Source organism: Aethalodelphis obliquidens, unplaced genomic scaffold, assembly GCF_003676395.1.
Source record: "Aethalodelphis obliquidens isolate GAN/ISIS:26980383/991018 unplaced genomic scaffold, ASM367639v1 scaffold68, whole genome shotgun sequence".
In the NCBI taxonomy this organism is placed as follows: Eukaryota; Metazoa; Chordata; class Mammalia; order Artiodactyla; family Delphinidae; genus Aethalodelphis; species Aethalodelphis obliquidens.
Window position 1 is genome coordinate 7,745,224 of NW_020838012.1, and position 27,994 is coordinate 7,773,217.

The window sequence follows — 27,994 nt, forward strand, 5'->3', positions numbered from 1 at the left end:
TCACACATTTTGTCCAATTTTCTAGTTATTTGATGGTAGAAGGTAAATCCAGTTCCTGTTATTCTATCAGGACCCAAAAGATGTAAAAACTTAATAGTCATTCATATAACAAATCTTTATTAAATGCCAACTGTATGTGAGGGACTGTGCAGAGATACACAGTGGGATTGAACTGGAAAAGATACAGTCCATGACCTCAAATTACCACAGCCCAGCAGGGAAGAAGAAGAATAAAGTGATTGTTCAAGTAAATATGCAACATAAACCATGATAGATGATAGGAGAGAAAGCAGAGTGCTACAAAAGCATATAACAGGGAGACTTGATTTAGTCTGTGCAATCAGGGAAAGTTTACCAAAACAAAGGACACTCTAAGATTTAAGGGATAAGTAAGATGTGGTATCTGTGTTGTGGAGGGTGGGAAGACTGCTAAGAAAAACCAGCATGTGCAAAAGGCCTGTGGCAAGATGGAACCATTAGACATCATCAAGTCCAACCCTTAGATTTCCCAGTGAAGACACAAAGGCAAGACACAAGAGTTTTTGACTTGCCTAGTTGTACTGTGTTAGTGTCAGAGCAGGAGATGGAATCCAGAACTCCTACCTCCAGGTCTAGTGTTCTTTCCATCCCATTAGACCTTGTATTCCCTAAGCAAATGTGGGGAATTACTAGATCATTTTCTATAATGATGTTTGTCATTTTATGGTGCATGAACCATTATGGACAATACATAATGTTGTACTTTCACTTAAAGATCATTATGGCCAAAACTTTATTCAAGATACACTTTTAATTTCCTTCCTATATTTTTACGTATTTACAAGGAATATGATGTAAAGTATAAATAAATGTACAAGAAAGCACAAAACAGAAAAGAATGAATATTCACACATTTAGCACGCTGAAGCCATAACAGCATCATAATGGACTGGGAACGTTAATGCAGCCCCCTAAGTGACCAAATTACACCCAGGAGATTCTTGCTCAGCAGTGTAAGCTGTTAGTGCTTCCGGACATTTTGTGAAATGCATCCATTGTCCCATTCCAAGCTTAATTGGCATAATAAATGTCAATTAAAACTTCTTTAAGATTTTAAACTCAAGTGAAACTATTTATGTATAGACTCACACAAGACTTCTCTACAAACATGTCTCCTATAAGAGATACATTTCTTATACATTCACCCTGGGCTACAACATGGATACAGCACAGCAAACTTGCATTCTCACAGGAAAGAAAGTTATTTTCCCCATCTTTCCTAAACATATCACTCTTAAGTTGCTTATAAACTGTTATGTGTTTTATACGTTCATAGAATTCAGTTTTCTTTCAACAAATATATAGAGAGTCCCAACTACGTGCCAGGACTGGAAATAATATAATAGTGAACAAGGTAGAATGCCCCCTCCCATCAGTATGGAGAGATCCTCCAAAATGCTACCAGGAAGTCCCATTCCATCCCGGATCCTAAATCTACACATGACTCCTTTTTTAACTTTTACCTATGAGGCTTAAAAGACAATTATTCATCCAGTATAAATATAAAACAGAATCTTTGTTAACTCCTATATTTGGCAAAAACATTTTTTGTGTCTTATGTACAGCTCATTAATTTCGGTGTCCAAAAATTCTGTTTTAAGTAGCCCAAGCTGCCAATTGTTTGATATCATCATCCTCTCCTTCTGCCCTCCTGGAAGATGCTGAAACAAACAAACAAAAATGGATAAAAATTAGTAATTGGTGACATTCATACTTTCAGCACAGAAAACAGGTATGAATTATGTATTAAAAGGTATATTTTATGCAATGAAAGAAAAGTGCTAAAAGGCATAGGCCTGGCTATTATTTCAGGTAATTATTTGACCACAGGTGGGGAACAGACCTGCTCGGGATCGATGTGCAGAGGAGGAAGTGCTAGACATGCGACCTGGTACTCTGTCTGGCTGTGCTGGGAGGGAGGAGGAAGGCACATTTGGAAGTCGGATATTTGCCATCTTCTTATTTAATTCTTCCTGCTCCAGTTCCTCAAGTTCTGCCATCAGCTCATCCTGAACAGAGAAAAAAGAAAGAATTAGGGAGTTAATGTTTCAAGAAGTGGGTTTCCTCAAACATAATAACAAGAACATCTGCTACCCAATTGATATGTGAGAACCCAGTGAAATGGAATATTTATTTTAAGACTAAGTCTGTTTTGCAACACTGAGCAATAATTAAAATATGAATATTTGGGGTTGTGCAAATTTGTTGTAGTTAATCTCATAATACTTCAGTCAACAGTTTTCAACAGTTTTTCAAGTAATTTGTGCTAGCTGAATATATAACCTCCACAGTGTCTAGGAAATTTACACCTTGCCTGTCATTTTTCCAATGTATCTTTTATTTTCTACTGTTAAGAATTAAGAATCTGTGAGACTTTAACTAGAGGAAATAAATATTTTCATTTGGACTAATGCTACTGAAATAAAACAACAGGTATAGCAAAACCATAACATACCAAAAGTAAAAAGAATCAAAGATATTATTGTTCCTTTGTCAAATTACCAAAACTAGTAAATATCATGCTCTATGTCTTAGTTAAGAAAGCTTCAACTCAAGGTAGGTACACTGTATTTCTTTCTTTTAGCAATAGCCCCAGAGTCTGGTTTAATCCTAAACTATTCTCTGTCCCAAGAACCTTAGAGAGGCAAGTCTAGTTTGAGGCTTTAAGGGTAAAAGTCACCTTATGACATATATGAGATGACTTGAGATGAATAGTTCATGTCTAACTGGCTCCAAGTGTCCTCAGGTTGAGTCCAACCCCCCTGAGAGAAGTTGGGAGTCAAAACTAAATTTGTCGTCATTAGAATTCTGAGGTTGTCATTATTAGAAATGACCTAAGATGCTCTTATATTCGACCAAGGAGATTTCTTCATTTATTCATCATAGAACAAATTTACTGAGAGCTCACTCCTGGCTGAACTCAGGGCTGGGGAGACCAAGTCCAAACAACAGTCCCTACATTTAAGGAGCACATTGAATGTAGGAGAAAGGCACAGATAATTATTCTATATTAAAGGCACAAATAATTATTCTATATTAAAATGAGAGTAACAATACTATGGGCCAAGAGTGGAGTTCCTTAAGCCAACCACAGCATTCGATCAAGTCACCATGTATCAGACATACAGTAAGCTGAATGACTGTCTGACCACCATTATATCTACCTCATGAAAAGGAAATAAACATGAAAATGTATAGCATGAGGCCATGTGAAATAGTGTGGTCAGTGTAGTTGTGGGCTTTATGATGCTCCACAGGCTGAATGAATAATGTACCTTCAGCATGAATACTCTGATATCCTATTTCTGCTCACAAAACAATTAAGAACAAATATAGCAAATGTAGTAGTAGCAGAACACACTATCCTACACTGAATGTATGCCCAGAATTGCCAATAGTGCTTGATGGTTACCAACAGCACTGAAAAGATATTGATATTTTCTTTAGCAAATATGTGGCGACAGAATAATCATCTCCATCATTTTCAAACTTCAGGTATCATACACTTATTTATTCATTGATAAAAGAATTTTAGAATTTAAGAAGCTTTAGAGATAGTCTAGGGATCCGGTCATTTTCATTTTATAAATAAAAAAACTAAGGGTCAGAAAAGTAAAGGGCCTTACACAAAGTTTAGTAATAAATGGCAGAACCCAGAGGTCCTAATGAGCCCAGAGCTCTTTCCACCATGTCATAGTGCACTCATTAGGTGCTTGTTAGTCTAACCAGGGATAGGCAAACTTTCTCTGGAAAGGACCAGACAGCAGTATTTTTGGCTTTGCAGACCGCATATGGTCTCTGTCTCGTAGCCTTTTTTGTTGCTATTGTCACTGCTGCTGTTGTTTTCTGCAATCCCTTAAACATATAAAAACCATCTTGTTCAACAGGCCATACAAAAACAGAACATCAGGAGGATTTGTCCTGAAAGCCACATTTTTCCAACCCCTGGTCTATACTATTTTAAAAAGCTATTGAAGAAACAGACGAACAGACAACAAATAGAAAACAAATTTATGGTTACCAAATGGGAAAGTAGTGGGGAGCGAGGGATAAATTAGGAGTTTGGGATTAACGTATACACACTACTGTATATGCAATAGACAACCAAAAAGGACCTACTGTATAGCACAGGGGACAGCACTCAATATTTTGTAATAACCTATGAGAGAAAAGAATCTGAAAAAAAATAGATATATGTGTATGTATAACTGAATCACGTTTCTGTACACCCGAAACTAACACAGCATTATAAATCAACTATACTTCAATTTAAAAACGAAAAAGTAGAATGGAGAAAGATAAAATAAAATAAAACAAAACTAGAAATAAAAAGCTGTTGACACCCAGTTCTCACTTTCAAGGATTCTGTGGAACTACATCTTACTTATTAGATGTACCATTTTTAACACTACATGAACGTAGGAAGTCAGATTCTTTGCCATTGTAATCTGAGAATTGGAAATGTTTCAAAATTTGTGTGTACTTTGTGTGTACTTTGAGTAGAACAATTGAAATTCACAGTGCAGACATCACCATTATAATTATAGCCTGTATTACTGGACTGATTAATCTCAATGGAATGTGTGTGTTAATAATGTCACTCCACATTTGTTTTGTTTCATAGCCTAAGTAATGAACAGAGGCAGCCTAACCTCTAATTTAACATGAGCATGATCTGTTTCTTGCAGAGTGACACAATCTGCTTTGTTTTGCCCAGATGTGCGAGCACTCAATTTTTCGTAATGGGGTTTTAGGCTTCAACCATTAAAAGGCACTAACTTTACATAATCACATGCTGCTTTTCCTTAATAGCTGAAAACTTAATTAGGGGGCTATTTGCCAAACTATATTAATCTTTCCTTTAAATCGGAGCTACCAACCCTTCATTTCCCTCTTAAGACAGGTACTTTTCTAAGAAATTTATTCTTTAATGATATTTGAGGAAATGTGTAAGGAAACCTGCTTGCTCCATATGATGGGAAGCTGTCTTTTTTAGCGGCCACCATACTCCATTCTTTATATAGGGTCACCCACCTCATCAAAGTTATCATCAAATCCAACTCGTTGAGAAAACGCTTCTGAGATTTCTTGGGCAACATCCTGTTGCTCTGAGATCTCTTGCATCAAATCATCTATTTTGTTCAGATCCCTGGGAAATAATATTTTGTTGAAATAGTTTAGAATTTTACTTTAAAATTATGAATTTAGATATAAATTAGAAAAACGAGTCAATTTAATATAAACTCTTAGTTATTTCAGTAGGATAGTAAACATTCTGGGTGATAAGACTTATCAACTTTAAGAATTGCATTTCAAAAAAATTAATAATTCTCTATATGTACATATATTTTAAATTATGTAAATTAAATTAAATTGATAGCCATTACATTTGGGAGTCACTAGAGGGCAAATTATTTGATAACTAACAATATTTGTAGACCCATTTTGAAATTTTGTCTGGTAGGGCATATGTAAAATTTAAATATAAGCTGCTATGTATTAACTCTGCAGGAAGTGGTACCATGGGCCACCAAGGACCACTGTGACTAAGATAAACTCGGGAAGCTCTCAGCAGCTGCTATCAGGGCAGCTTTTTGTAGAAGGTGAACTCTGGAACTAGAGATCTATTTTCTAGACTGCCTAGTACGTCTGAGGTCCTGGCTCCCTGAGAACTTTCCCATAGCTGCTGATGGTCTGAGAGATTACCGATGAGAGCAGGATTAGGCCTATGAAGCCCTCAGAAGAATCAGCAACTTCAGCAAAGGAATCACAGGCGCAGGACGGACAGCTGCTTTCAAGACAGTTTCTAGCACCCAAGTCCCACTGGCCTCCAACCACCCACTGAAGCTACCAGTGTCCGAATGCCAGCATCTGAGCTGCCTCTCCAGTACCTTGTCTCTGAATCATTCCTCCAACTCTGAAGCTAGGCCAAACTGATTGGATACCAGAGAAGTGACAATTTTCCTCATTATTAAGCAATTAACACTGAAATTTTGATTCCCAGTGGAATAAATCTTTTACAAGTTTTCCATACTCTATACATGGGAAAACCTGAGTATTCTGACATAATTTCATGTAGTAATCAAAAAGAATACTTTGCCATTCTCCTATCACCCCTTATTTCTAATTCTTATATTTATAACAAATATACAAGGATTATTTATTTAAAAATCATATGAGAAAGGTACAGCTAAAGTTTGGGCCTGGGAGTGAATTTTTCTCAAAAGGAACACCCAGGGATGATGCTGCTAAACTACCCGGAGAGAAAAACTATGATTTTTGTAATACATTTTAGCACCCAGCTTACAGCAACAATATAGGACTGTGACTCTGATAATGAATTGAAAGATCTCTCAGAAGCTGTCGAAATGATGGCTGATTGTCGATTGATTATCAAGGCAAGAAAATGTTAGCAAAGATGTCTTCAATGACCCCAGCCTCTCTCTCTCCCATCTTTTCCCATCCATGGAAGCTTCTCTACATCCCTCAGTCACTCTTCGCCCTTGCATACCTTTGGTCCAAACTTCACTATGATATTTAACTTTGGAAAAGGATTAGGTCCCAGACATTGATTCTCAGTGTGAATATAAAGCAAATTGTTAGCCCCACTGCCACTATGAATATAGATGACTGAGCGCTTACTCTGTGCCAGGAACTCCTAAGTGCAGTATATCCTGTATCTCATTGAATTTCACAATAACCACATGAGGTAAGTACTATTATTATTTCTAATTTACAGATAAGGAAACTGACTCAGGGAGAGGCAAAGTAATTTGCCCAAGGACAGTCAGCAGGATCTGGGATTATAATCCAGAAAATCTGACCCCAAATCCATGCTTTTATCTACTATTATATGTCAATGGTTCTCAAACATTGCTTAGTATCAGAATCACCTGGGAGCTTGGTTAAAAACAAAAAGGCCCAATGCTTACTTTTCTTGAAGGAGCTTGGGCATCTGTGTTCTCATTAGTAGTGATTTTTGAGTCCCCCCAAAATTTGACAACCACTATTGTATAGTTCTAACACCTTCACAGATATTAACATTTAAGCCTTTTAAAAATTATAGAATGAAAATATTTGCAGGTGGAGTGTCAAACAATAGTGAGGCTACTGGGAAACGTTAAGGGCAAAACGAATGTCCTTTATTTTTTCATGGTCTTTTTTTTCTTTTGCCAATATTACTTCTGCTCTTTCTCTGAAGGAACATTCCATTCCTACATGTCAAAGAGTCTCAAATGAGTAAGCCCATTCCTGTGCAGATCATCATATACTTCCAAAGCACTGAGGGAATTTATGGCTCAGAGGGAGACTAAAGTCACTCACATGTTTTCATGAAGTGCTTTCATGGCTTTTGCTGCAATGCCCATGTTCCTTAACACTTCCGTGTTGGTATGTGAGTTTTCCAAGGCTTCTCTCTGGAACTCAATGGTGGAAAGTGTGCCATCAATCTGAGTGAGCTGCTTCTCAAACCTCTTCTTTCTCTTTAGTGCCTGTAATGCAGCTACATAAGGGAGAAGCCACATTTATAAGGAGAGAGCCAATCACTCACTCAAGACACTTGCTGAGCTGTTTACTCAGCACCAACCATGGAATCAGTATTGTTGAAACCAAAGAGGATACCAAATAAAAAAACTAAAGGGTAGCATCTATCCTTTCAGTTGCTTGTACCAACTACTGCTTCCTGAAACATTTTGTTATTCTTCCAAAGATCTGCCAAGTGTCAGAAGATGAAAAGTCAAAATTTCATAGTCTATAAAATATACCACAGTAGTGTTTCTGTTAATATTGGATTTTAGAAAAAGAATAGATAAAATAGAAGTAAATATCACGTAATAAGAAAAATAAAACTTTAGAGAAAGAAAGAATTTTAAGAACTATCTATTCTAGCCCTATTTTCTTATTTCAAAGACAAGTTAATTGAGACCCAGAGAAGTTATATGACTTGCTTGAAGGTAGTCAGTGAGTGACAGTCCAAAGCCTAGGATGCCAAGCTTGTCTTGGTCTGAAGTGACTATGATCAGTAAGGTTACATCTAATCATAAGTGTCCATAAAATCAACACTGTAGAGTCATTCTCAAGGATTAGATGGCATACTGGTGAGGGAAAAGACTGGTGCCTTCAGAGAAATACCCTCCCATTAACACTTAGCAAAATCTTACATGCTTCTTTCAAAAATCACAACACTAAGAGTTGACTCTGGCACCTTGGAAGGCACCCCGAAAAATAGGCCCTAAAATGTGAGTTTTGATAAGGCATTTAGTGAGAATGCAAGAAAACAGCAGCAGCAGAATGCTAATATGAAGATAATTAAATGGAATTGACAAAAGAACGCAAATATTTTTATGGTTTCAGAGTGAACCATGTAAGTTATTGCAACAGAGATTTCTGAGGGAAGGCTGTTTTCTAATGGTTTTGGTCAATTTTTTCTTGTTCTTCCAACAGATTCAGTATATTTATTCCAATGCTTTTTGTTTGGTGCATGAAGACTTCTAGCCATTATACTTTCCTGCTGGAGTTTATTAATGATCTATGAATCAATATTAGTTGATCTCCATTTAACCTTTGCCTCAAGTTCCATTTTGTTTTCTATTAAATTAATATTTAATACAAAGTTAATATTTATCTATTAAAATTTATATTTTTTATACTAATATTAATGTTTAATATAAAATTAATCTTTCAGTTTTCTTTTTATTACAATTTGCCTGTAATAATTTTACATGGACCTCAATTTCAAAATTATTTTTAATTTGCTCTCTTTTGATATTGCCTATTACAGATAGCATTGAGTGTTTAATGTGTGTGATTATTTTTAACCATTCAGATAGTCTCCAACTTTTAATGTAAGTTTTTAAGTTATTCTCATTTATTGTAATAACTGATATATCATGTAATATGGTCTTTTTACTATCATATCTATTGTGTTTTCTGTTTGTTATGATTTTTATTTTCTTTTTGCTTTCTTGTCTTTATATAGATTGATCAATTTTCATTTGTCCACTTTACCCCCCTTTAACTGTGGGATAGTTATATATACTAAATTATTCTAATGGATACCCTTGTATTTAAAATATACACATATAATTAAACTTAAGTTTTCTATCCATGTTGAAAATAAATCAGAATCTATAATTAATCAGTATCTATAAAATGTATTGTCCCCAAACAAGATTGTCTTATCACCCCAAACCTCACAGTATTTGATTGAAATAATCTAGATTTTATTAGTTCCAGATGATTACCAGTTTTTTAAATTATTCTTTCAATATTTAAGGAAACATTTCTTAAGTGCAGTAAGTTTCATAGATACAATTTCAACAGTTATTTACACTAAACCAACAGAACTTGCTGGCTTATTTTCTTACTATTGCTTCTTGTATCCTATATTGTCATGAACCCAAGAGAAGAGAGATAATGTAGGAAATAGAATATGTTAAAAACAAAACTTGTATTAGTATCTTCAGGGAGATCAAGAGGCTATTGTGTTATAAGACAAGAATGGGCTTCCATAAAAACGAGCAACTAGAAAACAAGAAAAATACTTAGAAATTAAAAACATAACTAAAAAAAAATAAAAATGTTAAAAAAGTAGAATAAATATAACTGATGACTAAATTAGTGACCTGGAATATAAAGTTAAGGAATTCTCCCAGAACATAGAATGAAAAGAGAGATAAGTTAATATATTGGAGGACAGAGCCAAGGAATCCAACATCCGTCTTACAAGGATTTCAAAAGAGAAAGGATGTTTCAGGGGGAGTGTGGATAATAATACAAGAATAAATAACAATTTCAGAAGAAAACAGAAACAACGGTGGGGAAAGAAGTAATAAAGAAATTAAAGAATACGATTTCCCAAGCTGAAGGAAGACGATTCTTCAGAATAAAAATACTCACTGAACACTTAGATGTGAAAAGCAAAAAATAAAAGGCACATGCCTAGACCTATACTAGTGAAATTTTGTAACTCCAAGGTAAAAAAAGAAAATCTTAAATGTTTCCAGAGGAGAAACAAGCAAAGAGATTATCTACAAAGGAATGAGACTGATATTATTATCAAACATTTGAAATACTGGCTATCCAACAGCAATGGAATAGTGTCTTAAAATTTTTGAAATGTTTTGAAGCTAGAATTCTGTAAAAATCCAAACTATTATTTAAGTCTGAAACAAAATGAAGTCATTTTTAGACCTATAGGCATTTAGAGAATTTATATCTATGCACTGTTTCCAAAAAAAAATACCTTTACTCCAGTAAAATTTTTTTTAAAAATCCAAGAAAGGACAATATAGGATACAAAAAGTAATAGTAAGAAAATAAGCCAGGGAACACTGTAGTTTAACAGTGTAACTAACTGTTGAAATCATAGTTACATAAGAGTGTTTCTCCATGAGGTCTCTCTCTCGAAAGAGAAGGCTGCCCAGAGCTCTACAGAAGTGCGTGGGGCATGCCGACAGGCAGGCTTCCTTCCAAGGGTAGGGAGGAAGCAGACAGGCTGGGAATTCTTACAGTTGCCAAAGAAAGGCTTTTTAGGTGTGGATCACTTTTCTATATTTCCCTCATGAGTGGTAACTTTCTTTCCCCGCCCCTTTCTGCCCACTGTGAAGGTCCAGGGTCAACTTGGTTCTGCTCTACTTCCCTCCCCAGGTGCAACACCACAATTTCTGTCCTTGCTGAATAGCACTAACACTTAATTTAAAGAACAGCTTTTATTTATTTATTTAATCTGTCCTTTAGGAAAGAACTAAAAAAAAAATAAAAAATAAAAAAAACAACTGGCACAAAGGCCTTTCTACAATATCATACAATATCACTGTGGAGAGGCTCTTCACGTGAGTGACCAGAGTTGTGTGAGGGTTTTCTCCTGAACACAGGAATATGGCCAGCTGACCTTCTGTGCTATCACTCTGCCTGTAGATCCACACCCACTATGACATTTATTACATTGGATTATAATTTTTGTAAAATGTATTCTACTCCATCTCCCCTACATTAATTATAAGCCCTTTGTGGAAAGATACAGAATCCTATCCATCTGTTTCCCCAGTTCCTGGCACATGTCCAACAAAATACTGTACATAATAAAAACCAATGTATACTGAGCATTTGCTAGATGCCAAACTGGTGTTAAGTGTTTTATGTGCATTATGTGATTTATATCATTAATTCTCACAAAAAAACTACAAGAGTAAATACTATTATTGGTCCATTTTAGAGAAGATAAGATGAATGAATACTAAATGAATAAATTTCATAATTTTGTGCACCATGACAGCATGGTATAACGGAAAGAGTATGGCCTTCAAAGTCAGAGTGTGAAATTTTCTTCCATGACTTAATAGATGTATATTCTTGGATAAGTCACTTTCCTTCTTGGATAAGTCATTTTCCTTCTCTGAGCTTCAGTTTGTTATTCTGGAAATGAGGACATAATCCCCAAGAGTCAGGGTGATTGTTCTAAGAACTAGTGATAATTTATGGAAACCACCTTATAAAGTACCTGTACACAGTAGAGACTGAGCAACTAGATATTATTTCTATTAATAATAGTGATTTATATAACAGTCATTCATTAATGAGATTGCATATCTTATTTCTGAGAACTCCGAGCAACAAGTTACCTGTTTTTTCACTCTAACTCACCATAACAGGAACATGATATTACAAAACAGCTCTGCATTTCAATGGTACAATACATAATACTATACAGCAGAGTATCCTAAGAAGCTAAACTCCAAATACACATCTCCACCCAACATACCCAGAGGTGGAAGATTCAAAGTCCGTCTCTTTCCTATCTTGTCAGGCTGGTTCAGTGTCCATACTTATTTGGAACCTAACTATACCCATTGACCCAAAAGTATTTTCTTTTTTTTTGTTTTTGAGAATTTTTAAAACTTTTCATTAAAAAAATATGCCACGCTTCCTAGTAACAATTAATTTTAGATTACTTTCTGTAAATTGAAAAATGCAATTTGGTATAAAAGATGGGGCTTTGGAATCACTAGCATTGCATTTTAATCTTACCTCTACCAATTAAAAACTGTGTGTAATAACCTTGGAATGTGAACTTAACTCTCCTTAAATGATGCTCCCTCAGTTGAACAATAATTATAACAATAAAAATAACACCTAGAAGATGACAATAGAACATTGTACCCTGGAGTCAGGTTTCCTTTCAAATCTAGGCTCCATCTACCCACTGCTACGTGGCCTTACATAGCTGCTTATTGGAAAATGTGAATATAACTCATGCAGTTGTTAAAGATTAAATGAAATAACATATGTAAAGAAATTAGCCTGGCACATAGTGAGTGATTACTAAATATTAGAAATCTTCATCATTACCATCATCTTCTTCACAAGATTTCAGAACTATATTTTGGGAGCCACATGATATAATGCCCAACCTTGTTAATATTTTTTATTAATAACAATAAGTTCTGGAATTCCCTGGCAGTCTAGTGGTTAGGACTCTGTGCTCTCACTGCCAAGGGCCCAGGTTCAATCCCTGGTCAGGGAACTAAGATCCCACAAGCCACATGGCGCAGCTGACATAATAATAACAAGTTCTGGTTTGGACACAATTTTGAACGCCTATATTAACATATGGTTTCTGCCCTTCAAAATAGTTGGGAGAAATTTAAAAATTCACCAAGATGTGAGATCTCAACTTACACTATAATCTCCATACAACAAACTACCCATGGGTCTGAATCAGACACCTAAACTCTGAAGGAGGAAGCAGGTAATGAAAGTAAGTGAAGGAGCTGCTTGTAAATTTTGGAGATTAATCCTTTATCAGTTGCTTCATTTGAAAATATTTTCTCCCATTCTGAGGGTTGTCTTTTCCTCTTGTTTATGGTTTCCTTTGCTGTGCAAAAGCTTTGAAGTTTCATTAGGTCCCATTTCTTTATTTTTGTTTTTATTGCCATTTCTCTAGAAGGTGGGTCAAAAAGGATCTTGCTGTGATTTATCTCATAGAGTGTTCTGCCTATGTTTTCCTCTAAGAGTTTGATAGTATCTGGCCTTACATTTAGGTCTTTAATCCATTTTGAGTTTATTTTTGTGTATGGTGTTAGGGAGTGTTCTAATTTCATACTTTTACATGTACCTGTCCAGTTTTCCCAGCACCACTTATTGAAGAGGATGTCTTCTCTCCACTGTATATTCTTGCCTCCTTTATCAAAGATAAGGTGACCATATGTGCATGGGTTTATCTCTGGGCTTTTTATTCTGTTCCATTGATCTATATTTCTGTTTTTGTGCCAGTACCATACTGTCTTGATTACTGTAGCTTTGTAGTATAGTCTGAAGTCAGGGAGCCTGATTCCTCCAGCTCCATTTTTCATTCTCAAGATTGCTTTGGCTATTCGGGGTCTTTTGTGTTTCCATACAAATTGTGAAATTTTTTGTTCTTGTTCTGTGAAAAATGCCAGTGGTAGTTTGGTAGGGATTGCATTAAATCTGTAGATTGCTTTGGGTAGTAGAGTCATTTTCACAATGTTGATTCTTCCAATCCAGGAACATGGTATAACTCTCCATCTATTTGTATCATCTTTAATTTCTTTCATCAGTGTCTTATAGATTTCTGCATACAGGTCTTTTGTCTCCTTAGGTAGGTTTATTCCTAGATATTTTATTCTTTTTGTTGCAATGGTAAATGGGAGTGTTTTTTTAATTTCACTTTCAGATTTTTCATCATTAGTGTATAGGAATGCCAGAGATTTCTGTGCATTAATTTTGTATCCTGCTACTTTACCAAATTCATTGATTAGCTCTAGTAGTTTTCTGGTAGCATCTTTACAAGCAGCTCATGCAGCTCAATATCAAAAAAACAAACAACCCAATCCAAAAATAGGCAGAAGACCTAAATAGACATTTCTCCAAAGAAGATATACAGATTGCCAACAAACACATGAAAGAATGCTCAACATCATTAATCATTAGATAACTGCAAATCAAAACTACAATGAGATATCATCTCACACTGGTCAGAATGGCCATCATCAAAAAATCTAGAAACAATAAATGTGGGAGAGGGTGTGGAGAAAAGGGAACACTCTTGCACTGCTGGTGGGAATGTAAATTGATACAGCCACTATGGAGAACAGCATGGACATTCCTTAAAATCTAAAAATAGAACTACCATAAGACCCAGCAATCCCACTACTGGGCATATACCCTGAGAAAACCATAATTCTAAAAGAGTCATGTACCAAAATGTTCATTGCAGCTCTATTTACAATAGCCAGGACATGGAAGCAACCTAAGTGTCCATCAACAGATGAATGGATAAAGATGTGGCACATATATACAATGGAAAATTACTCAGCCATAAAAAGAAACGAGATTGAGTTATTTGTAGTGAGGTGGATGGACCTAGAGTCTGTCATACAGAGTGAAGTAAGTCAGAAAAAGAAAAACAAATACTGTATGCTAACACATATATATGGTATCTAAGAAAAAAAAAGGTCATGAAGAACCTAGGGGCAAGACGGGAATAAAGACTCAGACCTACTAGAGAATGGACTTGAGGATATGGGGAGGGAGAAGGGTAAGCTGTGACAAAGTGAGAGAGTGGCATGGACATATATACACTACCAAACATAAAATAGATAGCTAGTGGGAAGAAGCCGCATAGCACAGGGAGATCAGCTTGGTGCTTTGTGACCACCTAGAGGGGTGGGATAGGGAGGGTGGGAGGGAGGGAGACGCAAGAGGGAAGAGATATGGGAACATATGTATATGTATAACTGATTCACTTTGTTATGGAGCAGAAACTAACACATAATTTTAAAGCAATTATGCTCCAATAAAGATGTTAAAAAAAAAAAAAAGAAAGTAAGTAAGTGAAGGAGAGAGCAAGAGGTTAAGGGGAAAGGCCTTCTTTGTTTTCTCACCTGTGAGAAAGAGATAGAGGAATATTCCTCTATTATAACAATAAAAAATAGTGCAAGAGTGATGATAAATGGCCATGGACACTGGCTCCAGTATCAAAGAGACAACAGGAGGAAGTGGGAACTCCAGAGACCAGGAGAGATTAAGCCTGATCTATGGAAGCAACACCACTGGGCTCCAGTCCTTGGCTGCCATGCAGACTGCACGCCCAGCCTTCCACACGATCAAAAGAAGCAAGAGATCTGGATTTGCATCCCAAATCCTTCAAATTTAAAAGCTGAGCTACATTTTTCAAAAAAACCTTGTGTGAGCAAAACAGATGATTTCTGTATGGCTGGATTGGCCCCAGGACACCTGACACTTCTTGTGGCTTCTATCTGGCACAGTATGTTTCTCCCAATCACTAAGACCGGACGCTTCTGTTCCAAAGAGTCAAGAGGTGTATGTGAGGAGTATCCCTGTGAGCTGTTTGTCATGTGAAATGATGATGCCATGCGCCTACCATGAGATGGACAGGCTTTAACTTTGTTTTCTAATAACAAATTTAGGAAAGAAACAGTTGTATTTTTTTCAAAGACATTCGACAAATGTTGCAAATAAAGCATCACTCCTGATTTAGCAAAGAAGGACGCTTTTCGAGGGGTGTAATTTAACCTATGTAGAATGTGCAATTCAATCTGCCAAGCTCCTACATGTGCTTTTAGGCAGCTGATGAAACCTGGAAAACATTCTTTCTAAAACAAAGGAATCTACTGTATTCCTTTGTGGGGGAGAAACTTCCAGGGGTTTTGTCTCTTTGCATAACAGTGATGTTCCTTCAGCGACGGAGCTGCAGAACAATGTCCGGTATGTACTGCTGCCAAGGGATACACGTAGAGCCCTTACTATACAGCCCATTGAGAACTGGGACTGAAATGTAAGAATTACCCACTTGAACCAAAATTCAACTAGCCCTCTGCAACTCTACCACATTGCCAGAGGAGGAAGGCTTTCAGTCATCTATGAAAAATAACTTCAAATAGCAGAAAAGAGTTGCAGTTTCATTGCTTAGATAATGTAGAGGGCATCTTGATTGGAAAGGTCAATCTGTTATTCTTTGCTTGTTCAAGGTGTATAAATCCATGCCATTGTTCATCTATTAGTTGGCAAAAAAAGGAAGAACATTTTAGGAACCATCATATCTAGTGACTACAAACAAACCTATCTGTGAAATATGAAACTGGATTACGACAGCTCTACTCTCTCCCAGGAACGGATGATTTCTAGAGAAGGCCTAAAAAGATGAAGCTTGGAAGACTTAATCCCAGAGAGTGCTTAAGTGACATGCCACTCACAATTGGTTATGTCCTCTTTTTCTTTTAACTGGGAAGTCTCCTAATCGTGTTGTTTTATTCGAGAAACTTCAATGTAAGCCCCGTTCTTACTCACGTACAACTCACTCCATTAATCAAACAATAGTTCTATTTATGGCAACTCATTATAGTTCTCGAAAAACACAATCTGAGTAAGCATCACCATGAGCATTCCATAAATGGAATAAAAACAAAATGTTTCTGTTCAAAGTCACAAGTTAGATTGGAAACAGCTGGGGAAATATTAGAAAATTCTAACATTCATTTATTTGTCCAGGGCCAACCCATTATGAATTTTCCCCAGGCTTCGTCATTTTTTTAAAAATATCCTTCATCCATTCATTTCAGTCACTCCACAGGTATGCACTGGAGATCCACCACATGCTTGGCACTGCAGGAGCAAAGAAATAAGGCTACAATCTCAGAGGAGGCAAAATATAAAACGGGCATTCAATCACTTATTCATCATTCAACAAGCATTTATTAAGCACCTACCATCTTACAGGAACTGTCTCCATGGATACCAACTTGTATAAGGTACATCCTTCACTTCAAGTAGCATAGGAGACATTGAGGAAAATAATAAGAGACACATACACAGCACAATGGATACACAGAGGAATGTACACACTACACTCTCTCTGGAGGGTAAGGGAAGACCTCACAGGGAAGGTAATGAAGCCAGGGTGACTGTCTACACAGATGCTCAAACACACTGCCCAGTAAGAAGCATGAATGATGAAACATATTACTTCTAGCCTCTGACCCTCTCCCCTGCTGCAAATCTCTTTACTAAATAATGTAAAGTTTCTGGCTGAGAAACCGGAGCAAATCACACCAGTTTGCCACACTAGCTGGAACTTATAAGTAAGATCACACTTTCAGAGGTCTGGCCAATATTAAATGTCATTAAAAAGGGTAAATAGCAAGCTAAAAGAAGATTACACCACAGACATGATGTAGTGGATTATACAATGGCAAAGCATATGCTTGAGAAAACAATAAAAAAGGAATGAGAGATATTCTGAGGAAAGGGCATTTGGAAGAGGAATATTGCTGGAAGCAAGCCAGTAATGTACTGAATTTTGTGTTAAAAAAAAAGTGATTGATTAATATTATGAAGTGTAAAGGATTACAAAGAGGTGGCCTTAGCCATCTGAAGAAAGATAGAAAAAGACAAGGGAAATGGAAGTCATTGTCCAACAGAAATGATGTTCCTCTCCGCATCCTAAAAAGCTCACACTTACTTTTGGAGATAAGGCAGTTCTTACTGCCAGGATGTCACCCAAGAGATTAATAGAGGAGATAAATCTGAGAGGGGAAGGTCATGACCTAAAAGTGCTATTAGGTTTGAGTTGCCAAAAAAGGAAGAAATCCTTGCATAAAAGACTCACTTTATTTATTTTTTCCTTTTTTTTAAATTAAAAAAAAATTTTATTGGAGTATAGTTGCTTTAGACTGCTGTGTCAATTTCTGCTGTACAGCAAAGTGAATCATCCATACATGTACATATATCCCCCCTTTTTTGGATTTTCTTCCCATTTAAGTCACCACAGATCACTGAGTATAGTTCCCTGTGCTATACAGTAGGTTCTCATTAGTTATCTATTTTACACATAGTAGTGTGTATATGTCAATCCCAACCTCCCATTTCATCCCACCCACCCCGATTTCCCCCTCAGTATCCATACGTTTGTTCTCTATGTCTGTGTCTGTATTTGTTCTGCAAATAAGATCATCTATACCATTATTCTAGATTCCACATATATGCATTAATATACGATATTTGTTTTTCTCTTTCTGACTTACTTCACTCTGTAAAAAAAGACTCATTTTAAATATCTACCGAAATTCCTATTTTTCATAAGTAATTGCTTCCAAGGTCAATTTCCAGGCAAGTAAAATTAACTTGTTATTGGAACACTATACCAATGTATTAACTAAAATCTACTTGACATTCTTTGTAAAGACCCAGTTAAGTGACCAGGCAGAATATATAACCAATTGAATGAATAAGTTTTCTACTTGCTACTAGTATTATTAGTAACCTGACAAATTGGTAACCTTTATGGGCCTGCTATTGCCTAGAATATAGAGGAAACAGTATGAACATGAAACCAGCAAATATTAAATAGAAAAACTCAGAAAACAGCTGATTATGCTTCATTCTACAGGGTAGACATAGGTACCTATGGGTATAATTTTGTATGCTGTGTGTGTACCTTTGTGTATGTCTGTATATACAAATATGTGTCTATGCATGTGTTTATATGTGCATGTGTGTATATGTATCTATATATGGATATATGTGTTATGCGTATATGTGTGTGTGTGTGTGTAATGTGGTTCTATTTCCTACTTGTAAATAAGTATTCCTTGTTCATATGATGCATAAATAGTTCCAACTACTGTGCCCACGGCTTGTAGGTGCTCCTGAGAACCAACAAACTTTACCCCTAGAGCCCCCATTAGTTCCCACTGCTTATGATTCTATGATTATTCCCCAGAGATCCTATGACCAACAAATCTGGAGGAATACATAATTCTTATCCTCAAAGCAAGGTGACTATTACTAACTTAAATTCTTGAAGAAAGATTTACTTTGACATTGGTGATGAACTCTATGTACTGTTCTTTAGTTTTTCAAATGTAAGTGAGAGAAAAACACTCCACAAATATAATAGTTCACGTAAATATAGTTTACATGAATAAAAGTTGTCAAACTGCTCAAAAAATGATAAAACATAGGTTCTTGTGTAAATGATCTTTGAAATATGTGTAAATTGGCTTAACATAATCATAACTTTTTTTTCTTGCTTCAGTCAACACAGTAGAAGTTCTGAGTTAGGATAATATCTTTGTTCAAACTCCAAGGTTACACTGACTTTCCTTTTACATGAATGAAATATACAAAAAGAATGGTAATATAAATAGCACTGCTCATTGAGAAAGGCCTGTTGAACAATGTTCCTGCTACAGCAAAGAAGACACACCCGTTATGACTGTGCAGCATATAGCACTCTGTGAAAGAACCAAAAAGATTCACTAAAAATTCACGTTCAAATAGAGAATGAAATGTCCAAAATGTTTGGTCGTACAATTTTATTTCTCTAACTTCATATGTAAGCCAAATATAAAAGAGTAAACTTTATTAATTTAAGCTCAATGGTTGACATTCAATTTTAAGTTTTTGAATAACTTCTAATACAAGGATTCCCAAATTTTAACAGAGAATAATCAACTTTTCCTTTCCTATACTTTTAAAATCACCACTCCTCCTTGCTTGCCATTTTGGGTTTGTTTTGTTTGAGGGTAGCAATTACACTCTTGGTATTTAAGTCACTAGACTGCTAGATTGAGAAGAGGTGTTGGAGGCTGCACAGAGCAGATGATGGGCAGGGCTTTAGCTATTCCCCATTCTCTCACTGGAAATTCCCACAAGATAGAAATATTTGAGAAAAGGGCTTAGCAGTGGGCTGAGAGAGCCACTGGTCCAGGTTTAAGACCTCTTACTGCTTTAAAGTATGACCATATAAACTTCGTACTAAGTCCTAAATATTTCCAATAAGTAATTCTCTATTAATACCACGTGTTTGAGGTAAGTAATTAAAATCTCTGGTACAAGAAAGTCAGTTACTCAGGAAATGGCTTATTATTTGCTTTATATTTATTCCAGACTCTTGTTTTGTTTTTTTTTCCTTCACCTTCTGCAAATTTTTGAGCAATTGTGTATGTGTTAGAACTTCTATAAAATTATAGTCAGAAAAAGTAGGAGAAACTAAAATTACTGGTATATGCTATAAGTTCTGGATGTAGTTTGCTAAAGCAGAGGATTGAGAGTGTAGTTTTAAAAAATAAAACCTCAATATTATCTATATATTTTAAGTGATTGTGATAATTTTGTCCCTTAAGAGCACAAATAGATTCACGTGTACTTAAGCGTATTACAAAAATTGAATACCAAAATAGATTATTCATGCCCTTTCCAAAACTGACCCCCAAAGCAAAGCATCATAAACTTTAAAACTCAGAATCAGATGTCTTGCCTTATAGGCATAGGATAGAGTATTATGTGTTTTGAGGGGTTTTTTTCTGTTATCTTGAAAATAAAATCTGATCTGAAATAAGTAGCCCTAAATACTGAGAAACATACTAGTAATACTAAGTACATCTGAGGACAGTTCACAGTAATCTCCTGTTGTAGTTTCTTGAAACTGCATAAATCATATGATTTTGGCATAACCATGGTGTTAGTAGTAACTTTTCTACCTTATTCTATTTTATTGTGGCTGATTCAGTAAACTACAAAATAGCATAAATCAAGTAAAATTATATTTTTTGCTGAATGTAAATATTTCCCAAAATATGGTGCTCTATTCCAGCTTTGTGGAATTTAAATGAAGAATAATAACAAATGAATGTTCCAATATTTATACTATAGCTTCAAATTCATGAAGGAAAAAAATAAACTAGATGTAAAGTTATATAACACAAGAAACGGTCCCAATTACCCTCATAGAAGAAGCTATGGGTTAGCCAAAAAGTTTGCTCAGGTCTTTCCATGCCCGAATGAACTTTTTGGCCAATCCAATATGATAGGTCAGCAAACTATCAAAACTTGTACCACAGATACTTGAAAGAATGATTCTAGAACAGATACACTCTATACTCTAGTTTCTGGGGAAGTAGAAAAGAAACCAGTGGTAACTAGAAGCCAATACGAGTTCACAAGGTGAAAATTTAGTTCAAAAACTAATCTCATGGGCTTCTTTTCTTTGGGTTACTGGATGATGACCAAAGAAAAAATGTGGACCACCCACTGGCCTTCTAACTTTATACATACCAAAATCACCCAGAAAGCTATGAGTACCAGAATTCTAAACCTTATCCCAGATCTCTTGAAACAGAATCTCCTGCTATGGCATCTTAAAAAGCTTTCCAGGTGAATCTGATGAAGTTAACACACTACCAGTTCATAAACCAGCATTGTGAACCAGAGGTGTGTGAATATAGTTTGGTTTTAGGAATGTAATTTGTAAGGTATACTGAGGCATTGTTAGGGAAAAGAGAAAAAAACTTAGAGAAATAAGATGGTGTAGGCTAGAGATAGAGGTCAGGTGTATTCATAGCTAGATGAATAACTAAACTCACTGAGTGCTGGGGTGTCAAACCGGTAATCATGCCTTAGTTGAATCTTACATGAAACATCATTGCTATCATGCAGAGGTGATCCTGGAATGAAGTCTCTAGTGATGTGTCATGAGCTTCTGTCCTTGGTTCTGTCTTATTCAATAAATTTTAATACTTGGACAGCAACAAAAAAGGCAGCTGAATAAATCTGTGACTGATTCAACCAAAAGAAATGGCTCATATATAAGCCAATGAAATTGGAATTTTAAAATCTTAATTTTAAGGCAACTGAAAATCAGATGATATTGAATAGAAATACATGTAAAACACGGAATGCAAGTTTAAAATATTGTTTTTAAAAAGGGGGGGGGAGGGTAAATCTGGCTGGGATTTTTAATTCTTTCCAAGTCCAGTTGTAGACCCTTGCCAGGGCTCAGAGGGAAGTGGGAGGTATTAAGAAAGCGAGAAGTTTTAAAATTACAGTTTAAGTGAATAGGGCTCCCAGGAGTGGTCCAGACATTTTAGGTACCCCCCAACCAGGGGGTAAAGCCTGATGGGAGCTCCCGAGGTGAGGGAGGAAGTTGAGGGTGGAGGTTGAGGAAGGGTCGCATTTCTATTGATCTGTCTTTTCCAGAAGAGAAATGGGCAGCTGACCTGAGAATAAGATCCAGGTATTGGATGCCCCAGGAATAAAATTCTTTTCCCTGGCCCCAGAATACACAGAGTGTGGTACAACAATTGGATAATCAGAGGCAAACAGAACACTATTGTGATACCTGGGTGTAATTTGAATACTGGGGGACTCTGGGACCCTGCACAACGATTGTGGAGTAATAGTACCCTATACACTTCCCTAAAGAAAACTAATTCCGGTGCCTAAGATGACTTGTCAGAAGCTCTGGGAGTGTTTCTTCACAATTAACACAGCGGGAGTATCTGTGTAACACATCCGGGTATCTGAGTGATGCCAGAGGAGAGGAGAAACAAGAGAACAGAATGGGGGAGGAAGAAAGGAGAGAAGAGATAGTGCCTCCCAGTTTAACAGCCCATTAAATAATACATACAGGTTCTCAAATTGCATCAGAATCATTGAGTTATTTGTTCAAAGTTCAGGTTTCTGAACTCTACACTCAACCCTAAATTAGAATTTTTAGGGGCGTCCTTCTGAGTATACACTTTAACCAGCATCCTCCAGGGCTTCTGATGCAGCTGATCTGAGGCCCACATTTTGAGAAATTCTATTAGGAAAAGAGGTCGCCAGGTAAGTGATATCTCCCAGGGGAACTTCCATCTGGGTCCTGCAGTCTGTGCCTGTCTCCTATTACCTGAGCCATGCTTTTGCCCTCACTAGTTTGGCACTCAACCAGCTGATACCGATGTGGTTCTCTTTACCAATTTCTTCTGGTCTCCGGTGTCTGAGATTGCAGACTTCAGCTCTGTGACAACTATCATAAAAAGCCCAAAGAGATTCCAGCATTGAGCTAAACTAGTGGGACTGTGCCCACATCCTGACTCCAAGGAAGCCCCAAACTGCATCATGACTCTGAAAACAAATTCATCCTTGCCCCCAAACACCTCAGGGCTCCAAGTGAGCCAGCTATACACACAAGACTCTCTGCCTTGAGGTCTCATTTCACCAAACAGACCCCTGGCAAAGACGTTGAATGACCTCGGCTCCGAGTTGTCACTGGAATCCTGTGAAATGAAACTGAGGAGGGATTTTGGTCAAATTCACTTCCTCTCTGTCTCAACCTCTCACCTCTGTAAGTCCACTTCCCAACAGCCTGAGGCCTAGTGATAACTCCAGCCTGGATCCACCCCTTTTCACATAGTTACATATTTGGAGTTCTTGTTCTGCCTGGGAAAATGTAAGCAACAGGGCCACCACAAGAGTGAGGGGAGAGAGTAGAGCGGTACTGAGGGGGAAGATGTCAAGGGGCACTCACTCTCTGACTGACCTGCCCTGGTGAGCAAACCTCAGCACGGGAAGCGGTAACTGAGGAAGTGACAGAGGTGGGGTTGCAGAACAGGAGACTCAGGCAAGTGACTGCTGTCCTCAACTATGTGAAAGGTCTTCACATGACAGGTGGAGTAGATTTATTCCGTGTTATTCCAGAAGACAAATTGGAGCCAGTATGTGGATCTTACTAGGAAACTGATGTCAGCTTTAAAAAAATAAATGCTATGTTATCACAAAGGGTGATATATATATAAAGTGCTGAATGGAGGGCTTGACACAGTAATGTCGTTAATCGTCAAACCTTTGAGGATCAACTTTATCACCACCATTATGCAGATGAAGAGACTGAGACTCAGGCCAAGTAAATGGTCTAAAGTCACACCGTTTCTAAGTGTCAGGACAGGGCCAGGAATCAAACCCAGGGCTATCTGCTTTGAAGCCCAGGCTCTTGACTACAACACTAAGTTACTTTCTATCAGATATTTACACATTGATGAAAACTGAATAGGGATATTACACTTAAGCAAATCCCTGTGACCATCTCTTAATGATTTTATTAAAAAAAAAAAAACTCATAAGGGAGGTGACCATCTCTTAATGATTTTATTAAAAAAAAAAAAAAAACTCATAAGGGAGGTTAGAACATCTAAGATGTTCCACCAACTAGTGTGGCAGGAGGGAGTTGCAATGTACTAAAATGTTGATACCTTCAGCTCCTGAGGCCTCCAGCCTGGGGTGTCCAGAGCCCTCGAGCTGCTGGTCCTTGGTTATCCCAGTGACACATACAAACATTATCGGTGCCCATGGGTGCCATGATATGAAAAGAGTTAGGAAGCACTTCAAGACTAAGAGACCTTGTATTTCTACCCCACTAACATTACCATGGATTTAGTTTTCTCATCCTTGACCCTGGCTACAGGGCAGAATCACCTGGGGGCACCTTTAAAAAATATTGATGTCCAAACCCCACCCCAGCCAATTAGATTATAATCTATGCGGGCAGGATCCCGCAGGCATCAAGGTGACTTTCACATACAGCCAGGACTGAAAACTGCTCTAGATGACAGTGCTCAGCAAAAATAGAAAAAAATTAAGGGACTTATAAAAAAATCTGCTTTTCCACAAAGCAGATTACTAGCTTATATAAAGCAGGAGTTCTATCATAGTAATCTGAATAAACTGCACTAAAGAATGCCTGCTCTTCTCAAGTTTTTAACCAAATTATAGATCTTGCTTCAATTGCTCCTCTTTTAGATCAACAGAGCCTTGATATCATGGCTGTTGCAAAACCAGTTTGGTGGTGCCCACTCCGGCTCTTTTTGGTAGATTATGGTAACTGCCAAAGAGGTTTGAAGTAAGAATTAGCTACCACTGCACAGCCTTGCTACAAGTTGCAATGAAAGCAAGTTTCAGACTCAGATCTGCAGATACACTTATTAAACAAACATACATTGGCCAAGCAGGCAAAAAACAGTTTCTCAACCTGTTTATGAGCTCACTGAAGTCCCAGCTCTATGTCCTTTTAGTCTAATACACCTTATACAAAAGGCTCACTGAACACAGACAGCGACCTACCCTGGCAGGGTGCTGTGCTCTGTGGGAGTTCAGACATCCACCTGAACCAAGGACTGGACACTACACTGATTTGATCAAGCCCCGGGTACCATCCTAACGTTGTTAGTTATACACCTAGTACATTCTTAACGCCTGTTCTTACATGGGGAGAAAGGAAGTATCTCTAAACTATCTCAGCCAAACCACAGGTTTAGAATACCCACAATTTCACCAGGGAGATCCCATTTCTAACATTTATTATGCTAATTTAAGAGTTACTCATTTTACCAATAAAATCCATTTTTGACATTGAGAATGCTAACTGTCAAAACTTCTGTTGTAGAGAACTAGATCACGGAAGAATTTGTACTGGCTGGGAGTATGGTCCTTTCTGATATGATACTAGCTGGCCACTCAACTAATATTCTTGACAGCATGTTAGCTGACTAACTGCCTCTAGAAGTAAAACTTTAACTGCACATACATATGTCACTTTGATTAACAGGTAAATTACGGCCATTCTGACACTGACATTGTGTAGCACAAGACCCATTTAGTACTAAATATATTTGGCCTTATGTGTGTGAAAATATTTCTTGGGGGCTAACGGAAAACAGTAACCATATGTATATGAAGTTATTTGGTTTATTTGGAAGATGCTGATATTGACAGCGTTTCGAATGCATGGCCTGTGATTGGATTCTTTCCATAGTTTAGATTACAGATGGCCTCATGCTAACCAGACTCTTCCTACTTCCAGGGCCACTGTCGAATCAGGCTTGGGCTAACTCCAGTGAAGTTCCCATGGATAAATGATGAAAAAGAAATAGCTTTTCTGAAACCAATTGATTATTTGCACTTGATACATCTCTAGCTACTCTGATTTAAGGAAGTTAGATTGATGTTCCTGATTGTGTTGCCTTTATTTATTTATTTTTTTGGTGTCTTTATAAAGTCTACTTGTAGACACTTTATTTAGTGCATTGCCAACTCAAGAACGTTATATTATTTTACATTCTTTTCTTCTGAAAGCAAATCTATATTTCTACCACTTCATAGAAGCAGACATTTCATTTTTCAGATTTTTTTAAGCCAGTATTTACTGAGCAACCACTGTAGATAAAGCTACATACAGATCCAAGTGGATAACAAATAAAAAAAAAAACACAAAAAAAACCTTTGACAGAGTACCTTGATGGGTACTCTAAGCAAATGGCAGAGTACCCATCAAACTGAAGAGGAAGGGCCCAGGAACAGAACAACAAATGGCTTTTTAGCAAGTCATATTGGCGTAGTCTCTCTGTAGAAATTGCCATTTAATAACATCCCAAAATATTTCAGACACGAAGTAAAAATAGAAACCAGCACTTAACTCTAAAACAGCCTATAATGTGGACAAGAGTTACATGCAAGAGCAGAGGAAAATGAAACTTGGCCTTTTTGTTGTTGGTAGTAAATGGGCACAAATGTCATTTTTATGGAAAGAGCAGGATTTTCAAGGTCGACTCCAGGAGACATGATTCCTTTCCTGTGTTAAACAATAGCAGGGTCATTTAGGGCAAACTAAATCTTCCCAAGGCTTCATTATGACTCAAGAAGCCCAACTTGAGGACGCAAGTTCAGGGTTTGGTGGTGAGCAGAGTCCTAAATTGCCACTTCTATTTCTGGGTCTGTCACTGAACTTGTGTTACAAGAGCAAATCACTTCAACTTCTTGCTGGGTTTTTATATGTGCCACGGGTGTTGTTTAGATCTATTCTCTATAGAGAGAGCCATACACTGAAGAAACCAATTAGCTCTGGCAAAGAACAAAAGGTTCAAGGTGCAAGGGGATCACCAAGAATCATTACTGACTTAAAGTCCTTTCCGCGTGGCAAAAGCCAGTGATAGAATTAATATTTAATTCTCCGACATTACTTTTTTGGTATAATAGCTCAACTGCACAACAGCCAACTAAAGTCTTCAACAGCTGAGGAAAAGGGAAACCAGAACATACTAGAATATACTTCAATGGAGATTTACAAGCAAGTTAAAATGTACGATTCAAAATACAAACACACGGCAGAAAAGTTGATATTTAGCATCGAAATCAGCAGGACTGGACCAGGGTGAGACAAGCCAGGAGTAAAATTTAAGGGGGCACCCAAAAAAGCAATAATCAAGATAAATAATATTTCAGTGCAATATTTGTGAAATTCAAAATTAATGCAAAAAAAATCCACGATGAACAAAACATCACATTTCAGAACGAATTTGAAATAAAGAAGGGCTGTGCAGAACACATAAGGGCCAGCTGCAACAGGAAAGAATCAATAATACCAATCCTGTTTTTATTTTAAATATTGATATTTTGTTCATTATGGATGCTTTTGTATCAACTTTGAGTTTTTAAAATATTGCATAAAAATATTGTTCATCTTGATTCCTGAGATATGTGATGCCTCCTTACATTTTGCCCTCTAGGACTGTGCTTTGCTCAGCTCTCTCTAACTCCGGGCCCCTGGGGGGTCATTACCAGTTTCTAGAAAGGCCATGGGAGCACACCTGGTGGCCTGGGGGACAGGTGCTGTGGGCCAGACCGGACTGTCCCCAAGGAAACGGCTGGAGGTAGGAGGGGAGAGTTCACGCCTGGGGCCAGACCCCGAGCCTACCTCGTTTATTCTTCGTGCCGTGCTTCTTGGCCAGGCTGAGCTCTCTCTGGATTCGATTTTCCAGGTACTCTTGTTTCTTGCTCAGCATCTCTTCTGTCTCCCGAAGTCGAACCAGGGCTTCCTGGGAGCTGGGAGCAGCTCGGCTCTTGGAAGAGCCTCCCCCTTTAAAGAACTTGCCCAACTTGCTCATGGTTGTGGAGTTGAAGGGTGAGAGCAGTCCCGGGAGCGTCCCAGGGCTCCCCGGGGCCGCGCCTGGGGAACAGGTGAGCGCGATCGGGCTCGGGTCTCGGAGGCCCAGACCCGGGAAGGCGGCGATCCTGGGAATCAACACGTCGTCGGGCTTGCCCAGGTGACACCCTCTCCTGGGCATTTCCTGGCCGCCGGCTGGGCCCCGCCCCGTCGCGCGGC

At 37.4% G+C, this 27,994-nt stretch overlaps 1 protein-coding gene across 1 annotated transcript; it reads right to left on the reverse strand.

The window, feature by feature from the left end:
* Positions 1-96: 96 nt before the first annotated feature.
* CHMP4C (charged multivesicular body protein 4C) lies at positions 97-27,954 on the reverse strand. Its single transcript, XM_027089717.1, has 5 exons — positions 27,587-27,954; positions 7,363-7,540; positions 5,074-5,188; positions 1,883-2,048; positions 97-1,700 (listed from the first exon to the last, which is right to left on the reverse strand). Exons 1-5 carry the CDS (start codon positions 27,774-27,776, stop codon positions 1,636-1,638), a joined length of 714 nt encoding a protein of 237 aa, XP_026945518.1. The 5' UTR covers positions 27,777-27,954; the 3' UTR covers positions 97-1,635.
* Between the last annotated feature and the right edge of the window lie 40 nt (positions 27,955-27,994).